The sequence below is a fragment of the Colias philodice genome, chromosome 9 (assembly GCF_061535455.1).
Source record: "Colias philodice isolate Cphi_HAF_F1 chromosome 9, ilColPhil1 Martin Lab GWU primary, whole genome shotgun sequence".
In the NCBI taxonomy this organism is placed as follows: Eukaryota; Metazoa; Arthropoda; class Insecta; order Lepidoptera; family Pieridae; genus Colias; species Colias philodice.
The window spans coordinates 5,436,184-5,457,089 of record NC_143094.1 but is presented as its reverse complement, the minus strand read 5'-3'; the positions used below and the strand labels follow the sequence as shown (position 1 = coordinate 5,457,089).

Below are 20,906 nucleotides of genomic sequence, written 5' to 3'. Positions count from 1 at the left end.
CTTATTTCGTCACCTAGGAACGTATCCCCTATAACCCCATACAAATTACCATTCCATATTCACGGTTTCTCTATTCGCGGCACATTTACGGAACCTATTGGCCGCGAATAAAGAACTTTTACTGTATTCTGAAAACGTCCCTTACATCTTTTAATAATTAATATTTACGTTCAGTCTACGTATTCGTTCTGGTGATATTTAATATTGTGCTCGCATAGATAATAATATGCGGAATGAAATGCCGTAACGCCGTAAATGGTTCAGCACAGTGGTTCAGTGAATTGTGTACATGCAGCATAATTATCGTGATTCATGACGACTAGATGTCTAATCTCAGTTGTCACTGTCAAAATCCGGCTTTTGCAATTTACAATTTCTTTCCTGAAACCACATTGAGGTATTTAATGTTTCAAGTAGGTATTACAGCTCTTTAATTGAATGAAAATAGATAAATCTAATAATGTTACGAATATTTCTACACTATAAAAATTACTCGAACTTTATAGTGATTATTGACAATGTTTAGAAAAAGTGCATAAAGGTTATAATAATAAATGGTTTTGCCGCCTAAAAATGGATTTGTAGTCCCAGATTTCATGTATTTAAAGATATGTAATATTCCTAAATTATTTTTAAAATAACAGTTACCTATATGAAATGTTTTAATCATTTATGTCTTGTTTTAGAATGCCTCCTAAAAAGGTTGAAGAGCCAGAAAAAAAGCCACTTATCGGTCGCGTTGGAACAAATTTGAAAGTCGGAATCGTAGGTGTACCAAATGTCGGAAAATCAACGTTCTTCAATGTTTTAACCAAGAGCCAAGCAGCAGCTGAAAATTTTCCTTTCTGCACCATTGATCCCAATGAAAATAAGTATCCTAGTATAATTTTTTACTATTCTTCTTAGATTACATAGGGAGTTATTTTTATAACTGAAATCAAATGAGTTCTATTATATGTGTGTGTCTTTAGTGTTTATATCTCTTCTTATCTACCTATTGTGTTATTGTTAAACAAATAAAAAGGGTGTTTCTAAAATTTATAAGCTAGCAACAAATTACATTCTTATGTTATCTATACTAAGGTTGCATTATGTTTTGCGGTCAACCTGTAAAATTTCCGTCAGTCTGTAAACAACTAATTTTTCAACAAGTTCAACAACTAGTTTTAAATTCATTTCCGTAAAAAAATGACTGTTTCTATTGATTTAAATAAAATTATGCAGTCAATTTCCACTGTGCCATTTCCGTTTTGCAGTAGTGTAGCCTATGCCTTAAATATAGCTTATTGGATAAGTAAATTACATTCAATTTTGGAATTACAAGTTATTACCAAAAAATAACATTTTGTGACATGTCAAATTCTGACATTTATTTTAAATGTTAAAATGTTTCAATTTGAAAAATATTTACCAAATTTGGATATCACTGATAAATATTGTGTTAACAATGTAAATATTTGTAAAGCTTTATCTTACAGAGGTGATTTCGCTAACATATTAAACAAACAAGAAAAAACAGATTGCAAATGTTGTGCTCGTCCTCTAGCAGCAACTGTTCTTGGAATCAATAATACAGATATACCTATTCCAGACAATCTCCAATTTTATAATGCCTGGACTGATATGGATGCTCAAGAAGCCTACTTGAAAACAAAACCAACATCATATATAATACTTGGTAAACCTGGTACTGGTGCATATACATTAGGAGAAGCTCTATCCAAAAAGCTCAATTGTATTCACATTTGTCCTAAGAATGTATTGATTGATGAAATCGATCAACAAAGTGCAACTGGACAATGCATAGACTTCAATATGAGACACAATAAAGTTTGCCAAACTGACACCATATTAGCAATTATGAAGGAAAAAATGGAATCACCAGCTATAAAACATAGGGGTTTTGTTATATCAGGTTTTCCTTTAGTATCTTCAAATAGAAACGTACAATCATTTTTCGACACGCTATATGGAGAAGAATCAATCTCAGTTGTTAAAGAAGTTCTTTATGAATTGATATGTAATTTAAAGAAAAAGAAGTCAAAAGCACCCAAAGGTTCCAGAAGTTCGTCCAAAACAAGTGGTTTAGGAATGGAAGAAGAGGAAGAGATAGAAGAAGAACAAGAACCGGAAATTGAACCTGAAGAAAATGAAGACCAACATGTTGAACTGCCCAAATTCATACTTGATATTTGTAGTGATCTTATAACTCACAAAAAAGCTTACTTCACTACCAGGAGAGCTGCAGTTCTTCAGCAAATTCAAGATGTTTTCAACTACAAACCTGATATTATTATTCACATCACATGTTCTAATACTGATGTTATTTCCAAGAGAAGTCGAAAATTTTTCAATTATCAAAACAGTTCCAATAATTATAACCCATTTTCATCACATCCTGAAAATGAAATTAGATGGCCTACAAAATATACTATGCAGGATTACTCTAAACCATTTGACACTCATGTGTTTAATCCTAAATATAACTGCCAACATCCTGTTAACTTTTCTGATATTATAAAGGGACAAATATGTAATTATACAGACCATGTGCAGCATTTCATTGTAGAAAAAATAAAGAATCATAATCCAAAGTTACTCATAAAATTAGATGGTCGAATGAGTACACATCAAATGATGTATATTATTATAGAACGACTCGCTCTTTTACCAATTAAACCTATCTTATTGCCAGAACCTCTTTATCTAGAAGACCCATCCGAAGATATGGATGAATTTTGGAAAACAGTGGAAGAACTTAATGTTGTAAGAAGTGGGAATGTCAACTTTAATAGATATCCTTCACCATGGTACAATAGATGTCCTGTAGAATTAAAAACGAGACATTCAGTTCAAGGACATCCAAGATTTGCTGTATCATTTTTTAAACATATTTATATTTTATCGTGTCTTAATAATATGATAGCATTTTGTAGAAATCCAAGACCATTTCTTAAGTTGAACTACTTAGAACCTACATGTAGGATTATTGTAATAGGTTCAAAAGGCTCTGGTAAAACAATGGTGTCAATGTGTCTTTCATGGTTATTTGATGCGCCTGTGATCTCTTTTGTAGAATTTTTACAAAATGAACAACAAAAAAAGTACAATAATTATGCCAAAACTATATTTTCTGAAATAAGTGCAATTATAGAAGATACAAGATTCACTAAATGGCAAAATATGGAACTTGAAAGAGTGTCTGATCTAAATATGTGGTTTAATATGACTCATAATAACTTGAATTCTTATGTTCATGTTTATAAGGAAATTTTAAAAAGAGAAGAAGCAATCAATGAGGTCTCAGATGATGAAGATATTTTAACTAAAAGATATAAGAACTTAAAAAGTAAACTATCCTTTTTGCCATTTTTAGATGATATAAAAATGTGTCAAAATGCTGTACAAGGTCAAAATCTCTTGGATTATGCTCCTGCTATGCTAAAACAAGAAATAGAAAAGCCATCAACGCCCGTTCTTGGTGATGATGATGTTACTGACGCTATTTCAGATTATATCAAAACAAACGATTTGCAAAAGGAGATTGAAACAAAACCGGAAGAAATAATGACAGAAATAATTAAGATCTTAAAAAATATGGATGAGGAAAGTCTTTCAAACAATGTCATTAATGAATATAGTAAATTTATAATTGATGGATTTCCATCTGAATTGGAATATTGGGACCTTTTATCTGAAGCTAATATGTTGCCTGATTATACAATTGTCCTCATTGAAAATAGGGAAGTGGATGAAGAACTCATTCAAAACTATATGCACATAGAAAAAAGCATAAAAAATTATCAAGAACGCTATCTCATGAGCACTGATGTACTGGTGAAAACAAAACTGTTAAGCGGGTGTCCTTTAAATTCAAACTATTTAGATATGAAGACAATATGTGATGAGATAGTTCAAAACTTATTTCAAATTGAACAAAATGATAAAGATATTAATTTTGCTGAAGTAAGTGCTGCCTACAGTGATGGATTTGAAAAATTGAAAGAAAACTGGGAAGGGGTAAAATTAAAATTAGACGAACAGTCGAAAATGTACATAGACATTGAGTTAGAAGGGAAATCTGATATAGAAATTATTGATGAAGTCTTATTAAAATTAAGAAAAGGATATTGTAATGTTTGTTCTGTTGATGAGGATAAAGATTTTCCTGACCCAGATAATGAAAACGAGACAATGCATGATTTGTTAACATATAATGATGATAGAAAATTCCCAGAAACGAATGTGTACTGTCCAGTAGCTTTCTATGATTTTAATGTCCTGTGGGAAGGAAAACCGGACATAAGTGTGAAGTATGATAGCAGAGTTTATTTGTTTACTAAAGAAGATTGCTTGGATAAATTTCAAAAAGACTGTACACAATATCAATCATATAGCAAACCTTTTAAAAAAGTTCCTTGTATTAGAATCTGTATTGTAGGAAGCATCGGAAGTGGCAAATCAAGTGTTTCAAAGAAACTCGCTAAAGAATTAGGTTTATTATATGTAGACTATGATGACTATATAAACAATTTTTTAGTTCCAAAACATTTTAAAAAGGTTGGTTGGCAGTATGAAAATAGTTTCACGGATAATTTAAATGAGGAAGAAAATGTTGAAATTCAGGTGGATGAAGAAAATGAAAATTATGTATTAGAAATACTATCAAATGAAAACGAATTGAAAAGAATAATATCTAATTATTTTGAACGTGGCGTTGCCCTACCATCTTTGTTAACTCATAAAATTATTAAAAAGCTGTGGTTTAAAGATCCTTTCAAATCAACGGGAATAGTACTCGATGGTTTTCCTAAACTACCAAATGATGTTGAAGATATGATTTCCTGCTTTTGTATTCCAGATTTAGTCATAGAATTAGAATGTAATTCAGAAATTGCCGTAGAAAGAGTAGCTCCTAACATGTTAAAAATTTGGAAAATTCAGTTGAAACAAGCAAAATATATAGCTCAACTTAATTATCAAGCGGAGCGTAAGGAGTGGTTTGATTTTATAACAAAAAAAGCTGTAGTTAAACTAATCGTTGATGAAGTTATAGACTCTGCGTGTGTAAGCGATGAGCCACAGCCTAACTTGTCTGTACAGAGTACAATATTTGATGCACATCCTTCTGGTTCTTCAAATGTTGATCCAAATTTGTTTAGTATTTATAATGAATTAGTACAAGAATATCCAGAACCTGTTGATCACAATGAATGGGAGAAATCTGATGATGTTTTGGAAAGAATTAATTCTAGAATCGAAGGTATTTATGAAGTATCTGATGAAAATATTCAAGCGTTCAAAGACATATTGATTGAACAAAGAATAAAGGTAGTGTCTATTAATGGCTTGAAATCTCAAGACAAAGTCTTCAGAAGTTGTTTGTCTAAACTATCATATTTACGAAATAGAAACGAATCATTTTTGGAACAAACATTTATAATAAATAGTGACCTAGCTGAAATGTTAATTTTAGAAGGATTTTTCTTTTTCAGCAAATTTTATCGAATGTGTCCTGTGCATATTTATGAGAATCCTTTAGCTCTGTTTAATCCCTATAGCATCAGTAAACGTAGAGGAAAAGTGTTTCCAATCATACATCGTGCTTACATTTATTTTGTATCATCAGAGGAGAATGTTAAAAAGTTTAGAATAAGCCCGTTAAAGTACATCACAAGTAATAAAATAGAAGCTTATGTTGAATATCCCCTGCGCATTGGAGTAATTGGACCACCTAAATCAGGAAAATCTACGTTATCTGCGAAACTTGCTAAACGTTTTGGACTACTGTGTTTATCAAAAGGAATGGCTTTACGAAATGTTTTAGAAAATATGAAATTAACAGAATTAGGCTGTAAAATAACATCAAATCCTAAACAGGGGCAGTGTATCGACACTGAATTCATAACGAAAACAATTAAAGCAGCAACATTTGATCACCGCGTAATGACACATGGATATGTTTTCGATGGTTTTCCAGAAACGCCTTTTGAGGCGTCAGAATTATTAAAAGAAGGACTTTATCCCTTAATTATTTTTGATTTAAAAACAAGGTTAGAAAATGTTTTAGAGCGATCACAGAAGGAAGTCTATTTAGATATTTTGAAAGTAAAACCACCTTATCCAAAACTCTTTATAGAATACAGATTTAAGCAATGGCAGAAGAACTGCTTAACATTGCGTCAATGGATTGCAGATGATATCCAAAATATATATGAAATATCGGGTGATACTTCCAAATGGAAATGTTTTCAAAGTGCTTGCTATCTCATTGATAAACTTACTCCTAAATATCATTACTATTTGTCAAATTATAAATCTAAAATTGTGTTAGCCGATGTTATGTGTATATCGAATGAAGTGTTTAAATCAAAAATGTCTAAATTTGAAAATTTTTGTCCAATGTGTTTCGTTATGAACGTTTTTCGTCATAGTGATCACCCTGTTAATAAAAGGGGAGTTGTTTATTACAATGAACGCTTCTTTTGGGTTTGTGATGTTCACATGAAAAATTTACGTAAGCTTCCTAGCATTGTGTCCTCGGAAAAGAAAATAACTATACCTGAAATACCTGCTGTTGTTAAATCTGTTAATACTTCGCTTGTTTATGAAAACGGAATATGTATTGTTACGTACGCAGAAAATCTTCCATCGCAAATAATTAAAAAAGGTTCTAATAAGTTTGCTGTACTTTATAAGGGTCGATATTATCTATTTTGTCAGTCCAAGTGCATGGATAATTTTATGGCTCGCCCCCATATGTACTTCGATATACGTGTCTTCAAAGAAGCCAAGGGCTTTCCAGAATTATCTTTAAACAAATTGCCAAATCTAGGTTATTTAGAACAAACGATGGGAAATTTGATTACAGAAGCTTGTTGCGCAGTAAATGTAGTTAGGCCTAAATATTTAGGGCTTGATGTTGGAGTCTCTGGTGCAATTTTTATAGCATTATATTTAAAAACGCATAACCATCGTTCTGATCCGTATAAAATAAATTTATACTCAAAGGCGTTTAATATTTTCGAAGCGAGATGCAAACTAGCTATTAATATAGGTTTAAGTTTGCGTTCAACAGATAATCCGTTCGCAGAATATCCTAAATGTTGTACGAGATATAATTCTATAAAGGAAACTGACTCTGGTACTGTTGAAAAACCGAGCACATTATCGATGACCAGTAGTAGTAAATATGAAGTCATGTAACTTAGTTTCTTTAAATTTTAATAAATTTATTTAAGTTTATATTTGTTTTATTTAAAAACTATTTCCGCCCAGCGGCCTTGATGGTTTTTCAAGTTTGCCTAAACTGTATTTGACCGGATTTGTATTTTCAGTTTAAGATAAATTGAACAGAGTTTTGGAAAACCTTATCATTTGAATATTCCTGGTAATCACAATTGTAATCTATTCTAATGTAATTAATTGTTGTATCCTAATGTAATTAATTATTCTAACTATTGTTGTTTGTTTTAGGCACGTAGGGTACCAGTTCCCGATGAGAGATATGATTATCTCTGCCAGTACCACAAACCAGCCAGGTAAGATTTTTAAGTCGTTAACTTTTTTTTATTAAATTCTTAACTGTATTGTTTCTTTGGGGAGTAAGGGGAGAACGGTTACTAACATCATTACACCGGCCCTAATGTCAACCTCACCTGCACGCGCTGATAGATAGAAAGCGGCGACAACCAGAGGAGTCGTGGTGCTCCCTGCTAGATAACGAACGAGGCTCTGGCGACCGTGCTGTGGCGGGATAACCACTCACCTTCTTGGGCGACCGAGAAGAAGAGGCCCCAGCGGCCTTGAGATTTAAATAATCTCTAAAATGTCTGGCGCAGAAGGCAAGGGGAAACCACTGCGACTACATTCCCAAGAAAGTCACATGAGAGCACAAATAAATGAGACACGATCGCCCTGCGAACCGATTAGCGACCGGCGCTGCGCTGCGTCCGGGGCGCGCGGTGTGAAGTTGGCTACCGGCCATGGCGGGGTAGGAGACCAGGCCCCCCATGGAAATTCTGCTACTGGAAACTCTATCAAGCTACGACGCCTCCAGACGATAGGAACTTGGAATGTGCGTGGTTTAAATCAAGTAGGAAAACTCACCATACTGGAACGAGAAGTGGTAAGAGCCGGTATAAACATCTGTGGTATAAGCGAAACACACTGGAAAGGCAGCGGACACTTATTAACAGACCACCACGTCGTTTACTTCTCTGGCAACGACATTAGCAGCAGCAACGGTGTAGCATTTTTACTACCTGTTCACCGGAAAAATTGCGTGATGGGATACGAGCCAGTAAGCGATCGGATTATCAGCATTAAGATAAAAGCCTCACCGATGAATCTTAACATTGTCCAAGTTTATGCCCCAACCTCCACCGCAAGTGACGACGTAATAGAGAAATTCTACTCTGAACTAGAATGTACAATAGCGAAGGTACCCAACAGAGAGCTATTAGTCATCCTAGGAGATTTGAACGCCAAGATCGGGGAAAACGCTCATCAGCTAGGCAAATGCGCGGGGAGATTTGGACTCGGGAAGCGAAACGAACGAGGCGAACGCTTACTGCAATTTGCTTCAGAAAACGACCTGCTGATTGTTAATAGCCTCTTTCAACACCACCCTCGAAGGCTGTATACTTGGGTATCACCCGATGGAAAGACTCGCAACCAAATAGATTACATAATGACTCGTTCGCGATGGAGATCATGTGTAACAAATGCCCATACGTTACCTGGAGCTGACTGCGGGTCTGATCACCAGCTTTTGATCTCAAAAATAAAGCTCAAACTGACAGCAGCCCGATACATCAAAAAGCCGAGGAAGCTAGAGGTGAAAGATGGTCAGAAATTTCGTTCGATTGTCGAACAGAACTGGTCACAGTGGTCGGAAGCAGATCTGACTAACGAAGCACCCGATTCACTTTGGGATCGAGCGAAGACACTCATCACTACAGCCGTGGCGGAAACTGCACAACCAACCACAACACACAAAAGACAGCACTGGATGACTGACGACACCTTCAAACTCGTCGAAGAACGCCGGAATATGAAAGCAGCGGGAGCCGATGTAAAGGAACTCAATAAGATCTCGGCACGAATACAACGTCAATGCAGACAAGATCATAATGCCTACCTACGCAATATGTGTAAGGAAGTTGAAGCTCATGCAGATAGATATGAGTCAAGGGATTTGCATCACAAGATTCGTCTCATCACTAAAACGCTGCCGTCAAAAACCTGGGCCATTGAAGATCAGAATGGCCAAGTTGTCACTGAACTGGAAAAAATATCGGAAGTTTGGAGAAATTATTGTCAGTCCTTGTTTGAAGACCCTCAGTCGCAAAATTTTACATCTACAGAGCCTACGAGTGATATGCTGGAGCCGGATATTCTTGAGTCAGAAGTGAGAGCCGCTATTCAACATCTTAAGAATGGGAAAGCCACAGGAAAAGATGAGATCCCTATTGAAACAATTAGGGCATTAGGAGAGTGGGGCATTCATATCTTCCACATCATCTGCAACAAAATATGGCTCACAGGCAAATGGCCATCTGAATGGGCTCATACAGTTTTCACTCCTCTTCATAAAAAAGGTTCCACTAAGAAGTGTAGCAATTTTCGACTTATAGCTTTAATTACACATGCCAGCAAAATTATGCTACACATCATCAACGAACGCTTAAAAGCTTATTTGTCCAGAGAAATTGCGCCTGAACAAGCCGGTTTTGTGAAAGGAAAAGGAACCCGTGAACAAATTCTCATCGTTCGTCAGATCATTGAGAAAGCTCGAGAATTCAACAAGCCTACATATATATGCTTTGTGGATTTCTCCAAAGCGTTTGACTCGGTGCTATGGCCAACGTTGTGGAAAACATTACTGGACATGGGCACACCACAACACCTTGTGCACCTGCTCAGGCAGCTCTACGAAGGGGGCACAGCTTCAGTGCGGACAGATGACCTCCTCTCAGATAGCTTCCATCCAAGTGCGGGCGTGCGACAGGGATGCATAATATCACCTTTGCTTTTTAACGTCTACACCGAACTTGTAATGCGAATCACTCTCGAGGACTGGGACGATGGTGTTGTGATTGGTGGACACAAAATTGCAAACTTGCGGTACGCAGATGACACCACCTTGTTTTCAAGTAACGCAGACCGTATGAAGGAATTGCTTCTCAAAATGGAGCGCGTATGCCTTACGTTTGGGTTAAAGATAAACCGTTCTAAGACCAAAATTATGATTGTGGACCGCGCCAACGACAATTCGCCCGAAGTGACACAGATTGCGAACTGCAACGTGGTTCCGACCTATGTATACCTTGGTGCTTTGATCTCAAACAACGGCGGCTGCGTAGACGAAGTAAAAAGACGTATGGCCATAACCAGAACTGCGATGGAAAAGTTGAGAAGAGTGTGGAGGGATCGTAACATTACCAAAGCCACAAAAGTCAAGCTCGTACAAACACTCGTATTCCCCATTTTTCTTTACGCGGCAGAAACGTGGACAGTGCGCGAGTTGGAAAAAGGGAAGATAAATGCTCTAGAAATGTGGTGCTGGAGGAAGATGCTGGGGATATCGTGGACAGAGTTTCGCACCAACGAGTCCATACTCCAAGAGCTCGGCATCAAACAGCGTTTATCGACCGTAGTACAGTCACGCATACTGCAGTACTTTGGACACGTGTCTAGGCGAGATAACAACTCCATAGAGCGGCTAGTAGTACAAGGAAAGGTGGAAGGAACCAGATCGCGCGGCAGGTCACCAATGCGCTGGACCGACCAAGTGAAATCTGCTGTAGGAATTCGCGTATCAGACTGCGCCAGACAGTCTAGTAACAGGAAGAGATGGCGGGAGATCGTGCGGAAAGCTGTGTCCGCCTCTACCACCGATGTGGACGTCTCAACGTGACCACGACCGCTCTGCCAAGAGTGAATCGACAAAGAAGAAGATTGTTTCTTTTATTATTTTATACAATTATATGTTGTTTTTAGCAAAGTTCCTGCATTTTTGAATGTAGTTGATATCGCCGGTTTGGTACGAGGAGCTGCGGAAGGCCAAGGTCTTGGAAATGCTTTCTTGTCGCATATAAAAGCGTGTGATGCCATCTTCAACCTATGCCGTAAGTTATAATATATTCTTTTGCGGGTAGAAACATAAACGAAACTTAATACTTTCAGATGAATTTATACGAATTTACAACATTCTAATAACTATAGGCAACAGTTTCACTAGTTTTAGTATCACTTTATCGTAAGAAAGATTAATAAAATACAGTTAAAATTATTTTCAGGTGCATTTGACGACGAAGACGTAATCCATGTCGACGGTGACGTCAATCCAATCAGAGATTTGGAGACCATTGGCGAAGAATTGAGACTAAAAGACGAAGAGCAATTGCTGCAGAATATTGATAAACTTGACAGGGTGGTTAACCGCGGTAATGATAAGAAACTTAAGCCTGAATATGTAAGTTGTATATTATGATTCTTAAACAAATTACAAATATGTAGTTTATTTTTAACCTTTTCGCATTGCAGTTTTAAATGTTTTTGGAGAGTATCCTCATAAATTTAATGAAATTCCCTTCTAGGATGCATTGATGAAGATCAAGAGTGTGTTGATTGATGAGAAAAAACACATTCGTTTTGGTGACTGGAGTGCGGCCGAAGTGAGTAGCTATATTTATATTAGCTTTTTTTTTTTAAATAGATGTACATTAAATTTCAAGTCATAAGTATTCTCTTCGCTAAACATTTATTAAATTCGGAGCAATTTAAATGTAAACTAGATTTCTTTTGTAAAAATTTGCTAAAAATTATTTTTCATTTCAGATAGAAGTTTTAAATAAGTACCTATTTCTTACATCTAAGCCTGCTTTGTACCTTGTCAACTTGTCAGAAAAGGATTATATTCGAAAGAAGAACAAATGGTAAGTCGATAGAAAATGTCATTTTTCTTTCAACTATCGTCTGACATGTTCGTGCTACACGACAAAGGCATGACGAGCGGTCGATGCGACGTTGCCGCTCTGCATGACGAGCGGCAGACACGATGTTGCCGCACCTCATACGAATGTGTGATGCGACGTTGCCGCACTGCACCATGAGCGGCTGACGCGACGTTGTCGCTCCGCACTATGACTGGGTGACGTGACGTTGTTGCTTTGCGTGACGAGCGGGTGTCTCGACGTTGCCGCTCATGCCGCTCAGTGGACAGTTTTGTTTGTTTCTAAATTCTAAGTAAGCAAACATTCGCCTTGCAAAGTATGCGCAAGATGTGCGTATTACGTGAACAGTAGGCCTTAATAATTAATTATTATTCCTGCAATATTTTTGTTAGCGTAGGGTATTTTTGTATCATTAAGGAAATATAATAAAATTTAGACCATTAAAATTAGACCAGGGGACATATTTTGAGAATTATTGTTTTTTTTTTCTAGGTTACCAAAACTAAAGGAATGGATCGACAAGAACGACCCGGGTGCACCATTGATACCTTTCTCCGGAGTTTTGGAGACCAAATTACTGGATATGGACGCTGAGGAGAAGCAGGCCTTCTTGAAGGAACATGGCATCGCTAGGTACGTGATACGATTGTATATATTCATCTTTTCAATATTTAAAACGTGAAAGGAATATGTAACATTTATTTTAGTGACTCTTTCACGTAAAAACAGTTAACAGCCACTGCCCACTACATATTTAGCACATCAGTTACCTACTTTCTAGAAATATAGGGAAAATCAAGCAGTCCTAATATATTTTTTCAGTAGGACAATTTATTTGAGTTTTTCATTTTATTTTACTTTTGAAACATTACTGTTAATGATTGTATTATTTTAGTGCCCTAGATAAGATCATCGTGCAAGGATACAAGGCCCTGCAGTTAGAATACTTCTTTACGGCTGGTGCTGATGAAGTCAAAGCGTGGACCATTCAGGTATATACTAAGTTAAAAAAAAATAAAAACATATATCAATATTCGTCCACGTTTTAATTTTATAATTTTTTACATAAAACTAGCAATCTTAAAAAAATGTTTTTCCTTTTTAGAAAGGTACAAAAGCGCCCCAAGCCGCTGGCAGAATTCACACCGACTTTGAAAAAGGCTTCATTATGGCTGAAGTAATGCATTTCAAAGATTTCAAGGAAGAAGGCTCGGAAGCTGCTTGCAAGTCAGCCGGCAAATACCGTCAACAAGGTATGAAAAAATATTAGATTTTTCGAAAAAAAATAATAAAAATGTAAAATTAAACTAAATTTCATTTAGTGCAGATGTTTAATTTATATTCTCAATTTTTATTTAACACGTCTTTCAGGTCGTAACTACGTGGTCGAAGACGGTGATATTATATTCTTCAAGTTCAACGCGGGCGCCGGACTCAAGGACGCTAAGAAGAAATGACGTGACAAAGTTACGTTGTTGCTCGTACACTTGCTGTACTTCAACCTCGTTCTATACACGTTACTACATGTCGCTTGAAGGACAATCATTTGTACGAATAATTTATACTGTGCCGTGTTCATAACGCTTCGTTATTGATATTTAAGATAAACTAAGAATTTTATAGCGATTATTTTTTTAAGTATCTCCGTTCCGCTCTAACTTATCGAGTGTCTATACGCGAGCGAGATAGCATAATGCACTGGCATAATTGAGCTTATAAAACACATGTTTTAATACTTTTCTTAATTACGTACCTACGTTAATTGAATGCTCGTCTGTAATCGCTCGCTTACTCTACTTTCTAATATATTTTAATCTAAACATGTTATTCTATTGTTGTTATGAATTTAAGTGATGATGATAGTTTTGTAATGTCCGAGGGTTTCCAATTATATCACTTCAACAAACTCTTCAATTCGTGTCACTTTTTCTTTACCCCTCTCATTTTTTTCAGATTGATCGAAAACTTCTAAAAATATATTTTCCAATATCATTCGCGTCTGTTTGATAAATCTTTTCAAGTTGACATGTGAAAGAATATCTTGATCGGTAACGGGTGTCAACTTTTCCTTATCTTTATCCGATTTTTTGAGAACGTTGTTGAAAATATAAGATGACGCTTGAGTAACTGCTTCTTCCCATTCCTGGAAACAAGTTAATGTTAAACTACAGTCATTTATAGAAAAAAACTTAAACAATATGGAAGATATATTAGTTATGACTCACTCACTTGAATATCTTCATGAAATGTTTCAAAAGATAATGTTTCTTCGAGTATTTTAATATTAGAATCATCAGGATTCGAACACTTCATAATATAAAGTGTCAGATTGCCCACGGAGCTAAGTTCACATGCTGCGCTGAAATATGTTTTAAATTTATGGGCAGTAAACATAAAAAATAACGTTTCGGATAATTTATAATAATACATAAAAAATATTCTATTCTATTTTCAAGAAGGTACGGACTATGGTATAAAACTGCGTACAGATTTTTATTAATCGGTTTCATTAAATCTTTTGTATATAGTTTACCTACCGAGTAACTTTTGCCTTGCTTTCCATCATGCGTTTCGCAATCAAAACAATGGATTTGTGTGTATCTCTCATAAGGAATTCCAGCGAATCACAGTTACCGGGTGGGAGTGAACCATATTGGACAAGTAACTTTTTTTGAATCAAAGTAAATTGACCTTGAAGGACGTTAAGTTCACTCTAAAAATAATATTTATTTAATTATTTATTTATAATGAAGTTTTTTAAAACCAATTATAGGTCTATGAATACGTACCTCCAAATTTTTCAAAACAATACGTTCTTTCGCATGGACTTCGATACATTTGAGAAATTTATGAGTCATGTTCTTTATCAATTCTGGGCTTGTTTTAAAAATAACCGTAAAATCGCTATTCATGTTTAACTCATTTTCCTTTATCTTTTCAACAAAGTACTGTAATACTGGGAATATCTCCGTATGGTCATCAGCTTCTATTATGTAGTGATCAACCATATATTTAATAGTTACGGATTTACTTATATTTTTGTAGGAAAAAGTTAAAGTATCTGAAGGGACTGAAAAATCTGAAAAAATAAATTTTTGGATGCTAACTTGAGTATGTCGGCTTTGAATGCAAGCGCAGTGCAATAGTATCATAAACTATAAAGATAAGTAGACATAACTTTTGTTAGTACCTAAAGTAAGACTTCTAAACTTACCTTTAAATATTGTTTCTAGGCTTAAATTTGTTTGATTCGTACTAAAATATAATTTACATTGATTGTCCTTATCAATATTTACTACACCAGCGTAAACGTTAATTGGCACAAGAACGTTTCTTGACAGAACTATTATTTTTCCAGAACAATCTATTATAGTGAAGAGCATTTTTATAGTTGCGTTAGAAATATCCACGTCATTGGAGAGTAATATACGAGTTTCTATTATCTCTGTACCGTTTATATCTTCTAAATATATCGTGTTATCGGCAACAGAAAATGGTTGGCTACATGCATAAGTTATCTGAATGCTTTGAATTTGTTTAGGATCCTCGCACGTAAGAGTTGTAACGAGAGGACAATTTATGATATTTATTTCGGAATAGTTACTGTCCACGTAAGATTTTGACGCATTTCCAACTTCTGTTCTAATATTAATAATTTCTTCAATTGGAAAATTGTTTACATCGTCTGAAAAAAGATATATAAGTATCACTAAAATTTCACTTAATTTAGCAAGAATGAGGTTATATTATCTATTGCTAACCATTCTCTAAAATTTTATCCAGTTCTTCTTCTATATCCTGTAAGTCTGATTGAATATCTTCTGATTCAATAGTCATGTTCATTGGCGCAACAGTGGAGTTTAAATCTGGCTCTGTTCCTAAATAACTGACATGGACAATTCCATTCCTAGATAGGGTTACCAAACCACCAGATAAATTCTTAATGAAACAACGCGACAGCGAAATAGTCTTATGCATCAAATCACAGGACCATAAAAGAGTTGTTTCTTCATAAATATACAATTTAGAATCTTCTGAAGCGACCATAACGAGAAGCCGAGAATTAGGTTCTAAAACAAACAAAAATATAAAAATATGACTATCATGCAATAGCTTATAATAACTTATTTTAGTTAAAGCGTGGTATACATACCATAGTACCAACCGATAAGATACGCATGAAAACAAACAGGCATAAAATCGAATCGGATCATATACTTCATCAAACCATTGTCTTGGAAGCAATAGAGGTATCTCTCTCCCAACGCAATGATGCTGGAAAAATTACTGCTCGTCTGTAAATAGAAAATTTATTGCAACGTGCACAGTACCTAGGCATGAAGGAAGTAATTATTATAATAATAACTTTTTTAAATTGTCTGTTTGTAATCTACAAATATCTGAACTGATTTTAAGTCACGGGCGTCGCTAGTGAATAATAAGTTCATAGACTGGTATGATAACAACCCTAACAATTAACTATATTATAATGAATGAAAAAGAAATGCACCCTAATGACTTGAAGAGACGATATTTCTTCACCTGGGCTATACGACCATTGGGGAATATTTTTCTTGTGTGTGCGGGTACTCAACTCACTGAATTCTCCTAGCTGTTGGTAACTGTAATTAGGTACATTAATTACATAATAAAGAATTAAGCAATTGGAACAATACTCGAGTCTTGAATTTGGAAAATTATGAAAATGTTATGTATATTTACCTGTATACCTCAAGCACCCATGTGGATTTACAAATAATGAAAAAGTCAGTACTACTGACGTAGCTAACTGGACCCGGGATAATAATATCTTCAAATATACAAAGGAATAAAAACGCATCTTGATCGAAGAAGCTTAAAGTACCGTCCAACGCTTGTACACAAATGAGATCTCTGCTTTTAGTATTTCCAAAGGGGCCAACAATTACGCTATACGCTTTTCTAGTAAAAGTATGTTTGATAGAGTTTTTCAAATAATTTTGATCTCCTGAAAAAATATATTGTTAAAATGAAAATAGTTTTTACATTTCTTATTGTTTATAGCTTAATAGCTGTTTTGGTAACTACATTTTTATCGTACCTGCTTCTACATGACCTTCTCTTTTTTCCAAAAAGTATATCGAGTAACTTTGTGGGTGTAACACTAATATCTGTCGATCACTTGAGTCACTGCAAATTGATAAATTTGCATCAGCTAGATATGTAGGTAAACACAAAAAACAGAAATTGTACCCATATCGAAAAATAGTACTTTTTCGGTAGGTATAAGAATTCTTATGCTTATGTAGTTCTATAACGCTAAAATAAATTTAGACTGTTTATAGTTAACTATTTTATTCTTGTGTTCTTATAATAATAATTTACGTGCTTGGGTGTAAAACAATATTAAATTATATTTAATTTTTGTCACCGCCGGAGCCCGGATATGATTTTGCACGGACCCGGAAGTTGGAACCACCCGGTCAGAGATGAGGCCTAACAGGATAAATAAATTTTTGATAATCGAATTTCATATTTTTATTACGATTCCTATACTTACAAAACAAATTTCCCAGTCTCTACTTGTAATATCACGTCGTTTTGTTGAGATTCTAAAATAACGTGTGACTGAGATGATTCAGTATTTGGTTTATAAATTTTTAATTGAGATCCTTCGCCAACAACAATGCAATCGCTATCACTGTGCGAGTTAAATTTATCCACTTTAATGCAGCAGCTATTTTGAATACCTCCGTCATAGTTTTCGCTTTGTAATCTCTCATTAGACCACAAATGCTTTACTTTAAATATAGACATCGCCTACTCTTGAGTATTTTAGATGGGTATTAGGAATAGATTGTATTTTGAGTCGTAAATGTTTTGTAATTATTGTAGCCATGCCAACCCAGCGGCGGGGCATACCGCTAGGAGTTAGGACTAAAATAATTTGTAATAATATGGTAAAAGTCACACTTTAGAGTTGATAGTATATGTACTTAATAAATTAGTTTATTATATGCTTTATACTTAGCTTTATGTTTATAAAAAAAAAAAAACATTAATCATGAGTTGGGATTCGAACCTGCGTCTTTTAACGTACCGTGGCACCTGTCGACCATTCCCTTTGTGCCTTAATTTTTTTCAAATCAATGTGTAGGTATAAATCAAGAAGCTTATAAATCTAATACACTGGAGATTTTAGTATGAACATTAACTTGCAAGAAAATATGACCTTCAATGACGCCTGTATGATTTTTACCCCTTTCACACCTAACTAACTACCTAAGTGTGAAAGGGATAAAAAAACATACAGGCGTCCCGCGTCATTCAACGTCATATTTTCTTGTTACAAGAATGTTCATACTGAAATCTCCAGTGTATTAGATATAAGCTTCTTGGTATAAATACTTAAGCTAAGATGAAATTACAGTAGTATATAAAAATAAAAAAAGACGTGTGGCACTCGGGGACTGCCGCGGTAAAGCTATTGCATAGCATGCTTTCAAGCCACACCTCCAAGCTTGTCGGAGAGGGGAGCGTGAGGTTATTTCGTTACGCAATTTCTCGATTCGGTCCCCGCGCTCAAGGCCCGTGGGCCGCGATAGAAGCTATGCAATAGCTTAATACACAATTCGAAATGATATAAATACAATTAGTTAGTAACCCGTACATATTTAAAAATGTGGTTGCAAATGAAAAACACAAATTAACATTCACAGTAAGACAAAACAAAAAATGGAACATGGCAACATAAGGCTTATGATGCCAAATTAGAAAATGACTTGAACATTGACAGCTAAGATTGACAGAACAGACAACACTCGACTATTGACATTTCGTCTTCACGAATCGCGTCGTTTGTGTGTGTCTACTCGTGGTCGTTATCGTTGTTGTTTTTTTTTATTCGAATCTCAAATCAGAAATCAGTCTACTGGTGTATACGTAATTTGGAGTTCTCAGAGTAAACGATTTTTGCTACGTACGCTATTTTAATAGTTCCGTTAAAATGTCAGGTGTAGAAACTCAAGACAATGCTAATGCTGATACAGAACAAAGGACTAACGGAGGAAATGATGAAGGAGATGCTTGGGGAAGTCATGATTCTTCATCAGAGCGCCGTTATGCAAGAATGCCTGTGGATAGAAACGCTCCATTTTACAACATGAACCACAAACATCGTGGGATGGCAATCATCTTTAATCATGAACACTTCGATATCCACAGCCTTAAGTCTCGCACAGGAACAAACGTCGATAGCGATAATCTTTCCAGAGTGCTGAAAGGATTTGGGTTCCGTGTAACGGTATTAAACAACCTTAAATCTGAAGATGTAAATAGATACCTACAACAAACAGCAGAAATGGATCATACCGATAATGATTGCTTGCTTATTACAGTGTTGACTCACGGAGAGTTGGGCATGCTTTATGCTAAGGATACGCACTATAAACCAGATAGGTTGTGGTACTATTTCACTGCAGATAAATGTCCAACATTGGCAGGTAAACCAAAATTATTTTTCATCCAAGCTTGCCAAGGGGATAAGTTGGATGGAGGAATTACTCTCTCCAGTAGATCTGAAACGGATGGGCTGGCAAGTGCATCATATAGAATTCCTATTCACGCTGATTTCTTGATAGTATTTTCAACTGTTCCTGGATTTTATTCATGGAGGAATACAACTCGTGGTTCTTGGTTTATGCAAGCACTTTGTGAAGAGTTGCGCTATTCAGGAACTGAAAGAGACATTCTCACTCTCTTGACCTTTGTTTGTCAGAAAGTGGCACTGGATTATGAATCTAATACACCAGATATGTTAACAATGCACCAACAAAAACAAGTACCATGCATAACTAGCATGCTCACCCGCTTACTTGTTTTTGGAAAGAAATAAGAACATTATTTCTACTTTTATTGTTATTAGGTAATTATACCTCTTTTTTATTTGTAATTTTTTTTACATTTCCTTTATTTTTAATAGCATTGTGAACACTAGATTTGTCTAATCTAAAATGTTTTAAGGGCAGTCTCAACTATTTAGTTTTTATATTTTTATAAAACCAGTTTTATTATAATAATAATAGTTAATTAAGGATACTCATTTATATGAAGTAACTAACTGATTGAAAATGTTTTTTACTACATAAAGAAAAGCAATGATGTAATTTTAAAATACATAATTCTAGATCTTATTAATTGTAAGTAAATAAATCTTTTATGCTCAAATATTGTAGAAAAATTAAACGCACAAGCTTGTAATCAATTATTACGCTTGAATTTTTTCTAAAATTTAATGTACTTAATAAACATTTTGAAAGTGATATATAGCATCGAAATCTCGCCATAGATCTACTACATATCATTAAATTTTTTGCCATCATATTGTATTGATCAAATGTATTATTAGGTTGAAAAGTGATTAATTAGACTGCACCTAAATTTTGTGTAGTACATAAACTGCAATGTTCAGTTACTTTAATAACTATTACATAAGATAGCATTTATTTTTAATTACTATAATATAATATGTAAAAGACCTGTTACTGCCATAATAATACTACTGTAATTTGCCTCATTCTTTGTTTGATAAAAATGTGTTTCATCATTGAATTAATCCTATATGAAACTTTGTTAAAAGACATTAAATATTTAATTCAAGATTTTATAATATACTATCCAAACTTGAAATTGTCAAGGTGTGATGTGATAATGACTGATGTAGTTTTGGCAATTAAAAAATGTGTGCCATGTAGATGTGTGTGCCTTGGTAACATCTAGGAGAATATAAAAAAAATGCAAGTGCTTTGTGGATGAATTTCAGATTTGGTGATATAACAAAATAAAGTATTTTGTTACCTTATCTTAAGTATTTTTGTAAAACATAAGTAATAAATTCTCTTTTCAAGTCATTTGTTTCATTTTATACCTATTTTTAGTATACTACTAAAATGAATAAAAATAAAAAAT

At 34.7% G+C, this 20,906-nt stretch overlaps 3 protein-coding genes across 4 annotated transcripts; 2 read left to right on the top strand and 1 right to left on the bottom strand.

The window, feature by feature from the left end:
• Positions 1–376: 376 nt before the first annotated feature.
• LOC149485791 (obg-like ATPase 1) lies at positions 377–13,874 on the top strand. 2 transcript variants are annotated; one of them, XM_089699078.1, is made up of 11 exons: positions 377–397; positions 687–872; positions 7,485–7,541; positions 11,005–11,132; positions 11,304–11,479; positions 11,604–11,681; positions 11,845–11,942; positions 12,453–12,593; positions 12,856–12,952; positions 13,066–13,213; positions 13,332–13,874. In XM_089699078.1, exons 2-11 carry the CDS (start codon positions 688–690, stop codon positions 13,415–13,417), a joined length of 1,194 nt encoding a protein of 397 aa, XP_089555204.1. In that variant the 5' UTR covers positions 377–397; position 687; the 3' UTR covers positions 13,418–13,874. The 2 variants fall into 2 exon arrangements, with proteins under 2 accessions (XP_089555204.1, XP_089555203.1); XM_089699077.1 differs by having other exon boundaries at positions 378–397; positions 687–868; positions 7,481–7,541.
• On the bottom strand, positions 13,849–17,756 carry BBS9 (Bardet-Biedl syndrome 9). The gene is made up of 11 exons (XM_089699079.1): positions 17,500–17,756; positions 17,041–17,129; positions 16,683–16,947; positions 16,471–16,582; positions 16,114–16,255; positions 15,722–16,030; positions 15,175–15,645; positions 14,750–15,039; positions 14,498–14,673; positions 14,190–14,319; positions 13,849–14,103 (listed from the first exon to the last, which is right to left on the bottom strand). The coding sequence occupies exons 1-11, from the start codon at positions 17,754–17,756 to the stop codon at positions 13,849–13,851; spliced, it is 2,496 nt and encodes an 831-aa protein (XP_089555205.1).
• Positions 17,757–18,764: 1,008 nt separating this feature from the next.
• Drice (Death related ICE-like caspase) lies at positions 18,765–20,844 on the top strand. The gene has a single exon (XM_089699076.1). It carries the CDS (start codon positions 18,946–18,948, stop codon positions 19,831–19,833), a length of 888 nt encoding a protein of 295 aa, XP_089555202.1. The 5' UTR covers positions 18,765–18,945; the 3' UTR covers positions 19,834–20,844.
• Positions 20,845–20,906: the final 62 nt, after the last annotated feature.

What these genes read in the sequence shown, in the direction of transcription:
- Drice (XM_089699076.1), top strand. Translation starts at nt 18,946, where the DNA reads ATGTCAGGTGTAGAAACTCAAGACAATGCTAATGCTGATACAGAACAA.
- BBS9 (XM_089699079.1), bottom strand. Translation starts at nt 17,756, where the DNA reads ATGTCTATATTTAAAGTAAAGCATTTGTGGTCTAATGAGAGATTACAA. An exon ending in GAGACTGGGAAATTTGTTTT is followed by an intron (nt 17,130 to 17,499) that starts GTAAGTATAGGA and finishes ATCAATTTGCAG; the next exon opens with TGACTCAAGTGATCGACAGA. An exon ending in TGGGTGCTTGAGGTATACAG is followed by an intron (nt 16,583 to 16,682) that starts GTAAATATACAT and finishes ACCTAATTACAG; the next exon opens with TTACCAACAGCTAGGAGAAT.
- LOC149485791 (XM_089699078.1), top strand. Translation starts at nt 688, where the DNA reads ATGCCTCCTAAAAAGGTTGAAGAGCCAGAAAAAAAGCCACTTATCGGT. An exon ending in AGAAACTTAAGCCTGAATAT is followed by an intron (nt 11,480 to 11,603) that starts GTAAGTTGTATA and finishes ATTCCCTTCTAG; the next exon opens with GATGCATTGATGAAGATCAA. An exon ending in TCAAAGCGTGGACCATTCAG is followed by an intron (nt 12,953 to 13,065) that starts GTATATACTAAG and finishes TTTCCTTTTTAG; the next exon opens with AAAGGTACAAAAGCGCCCCA.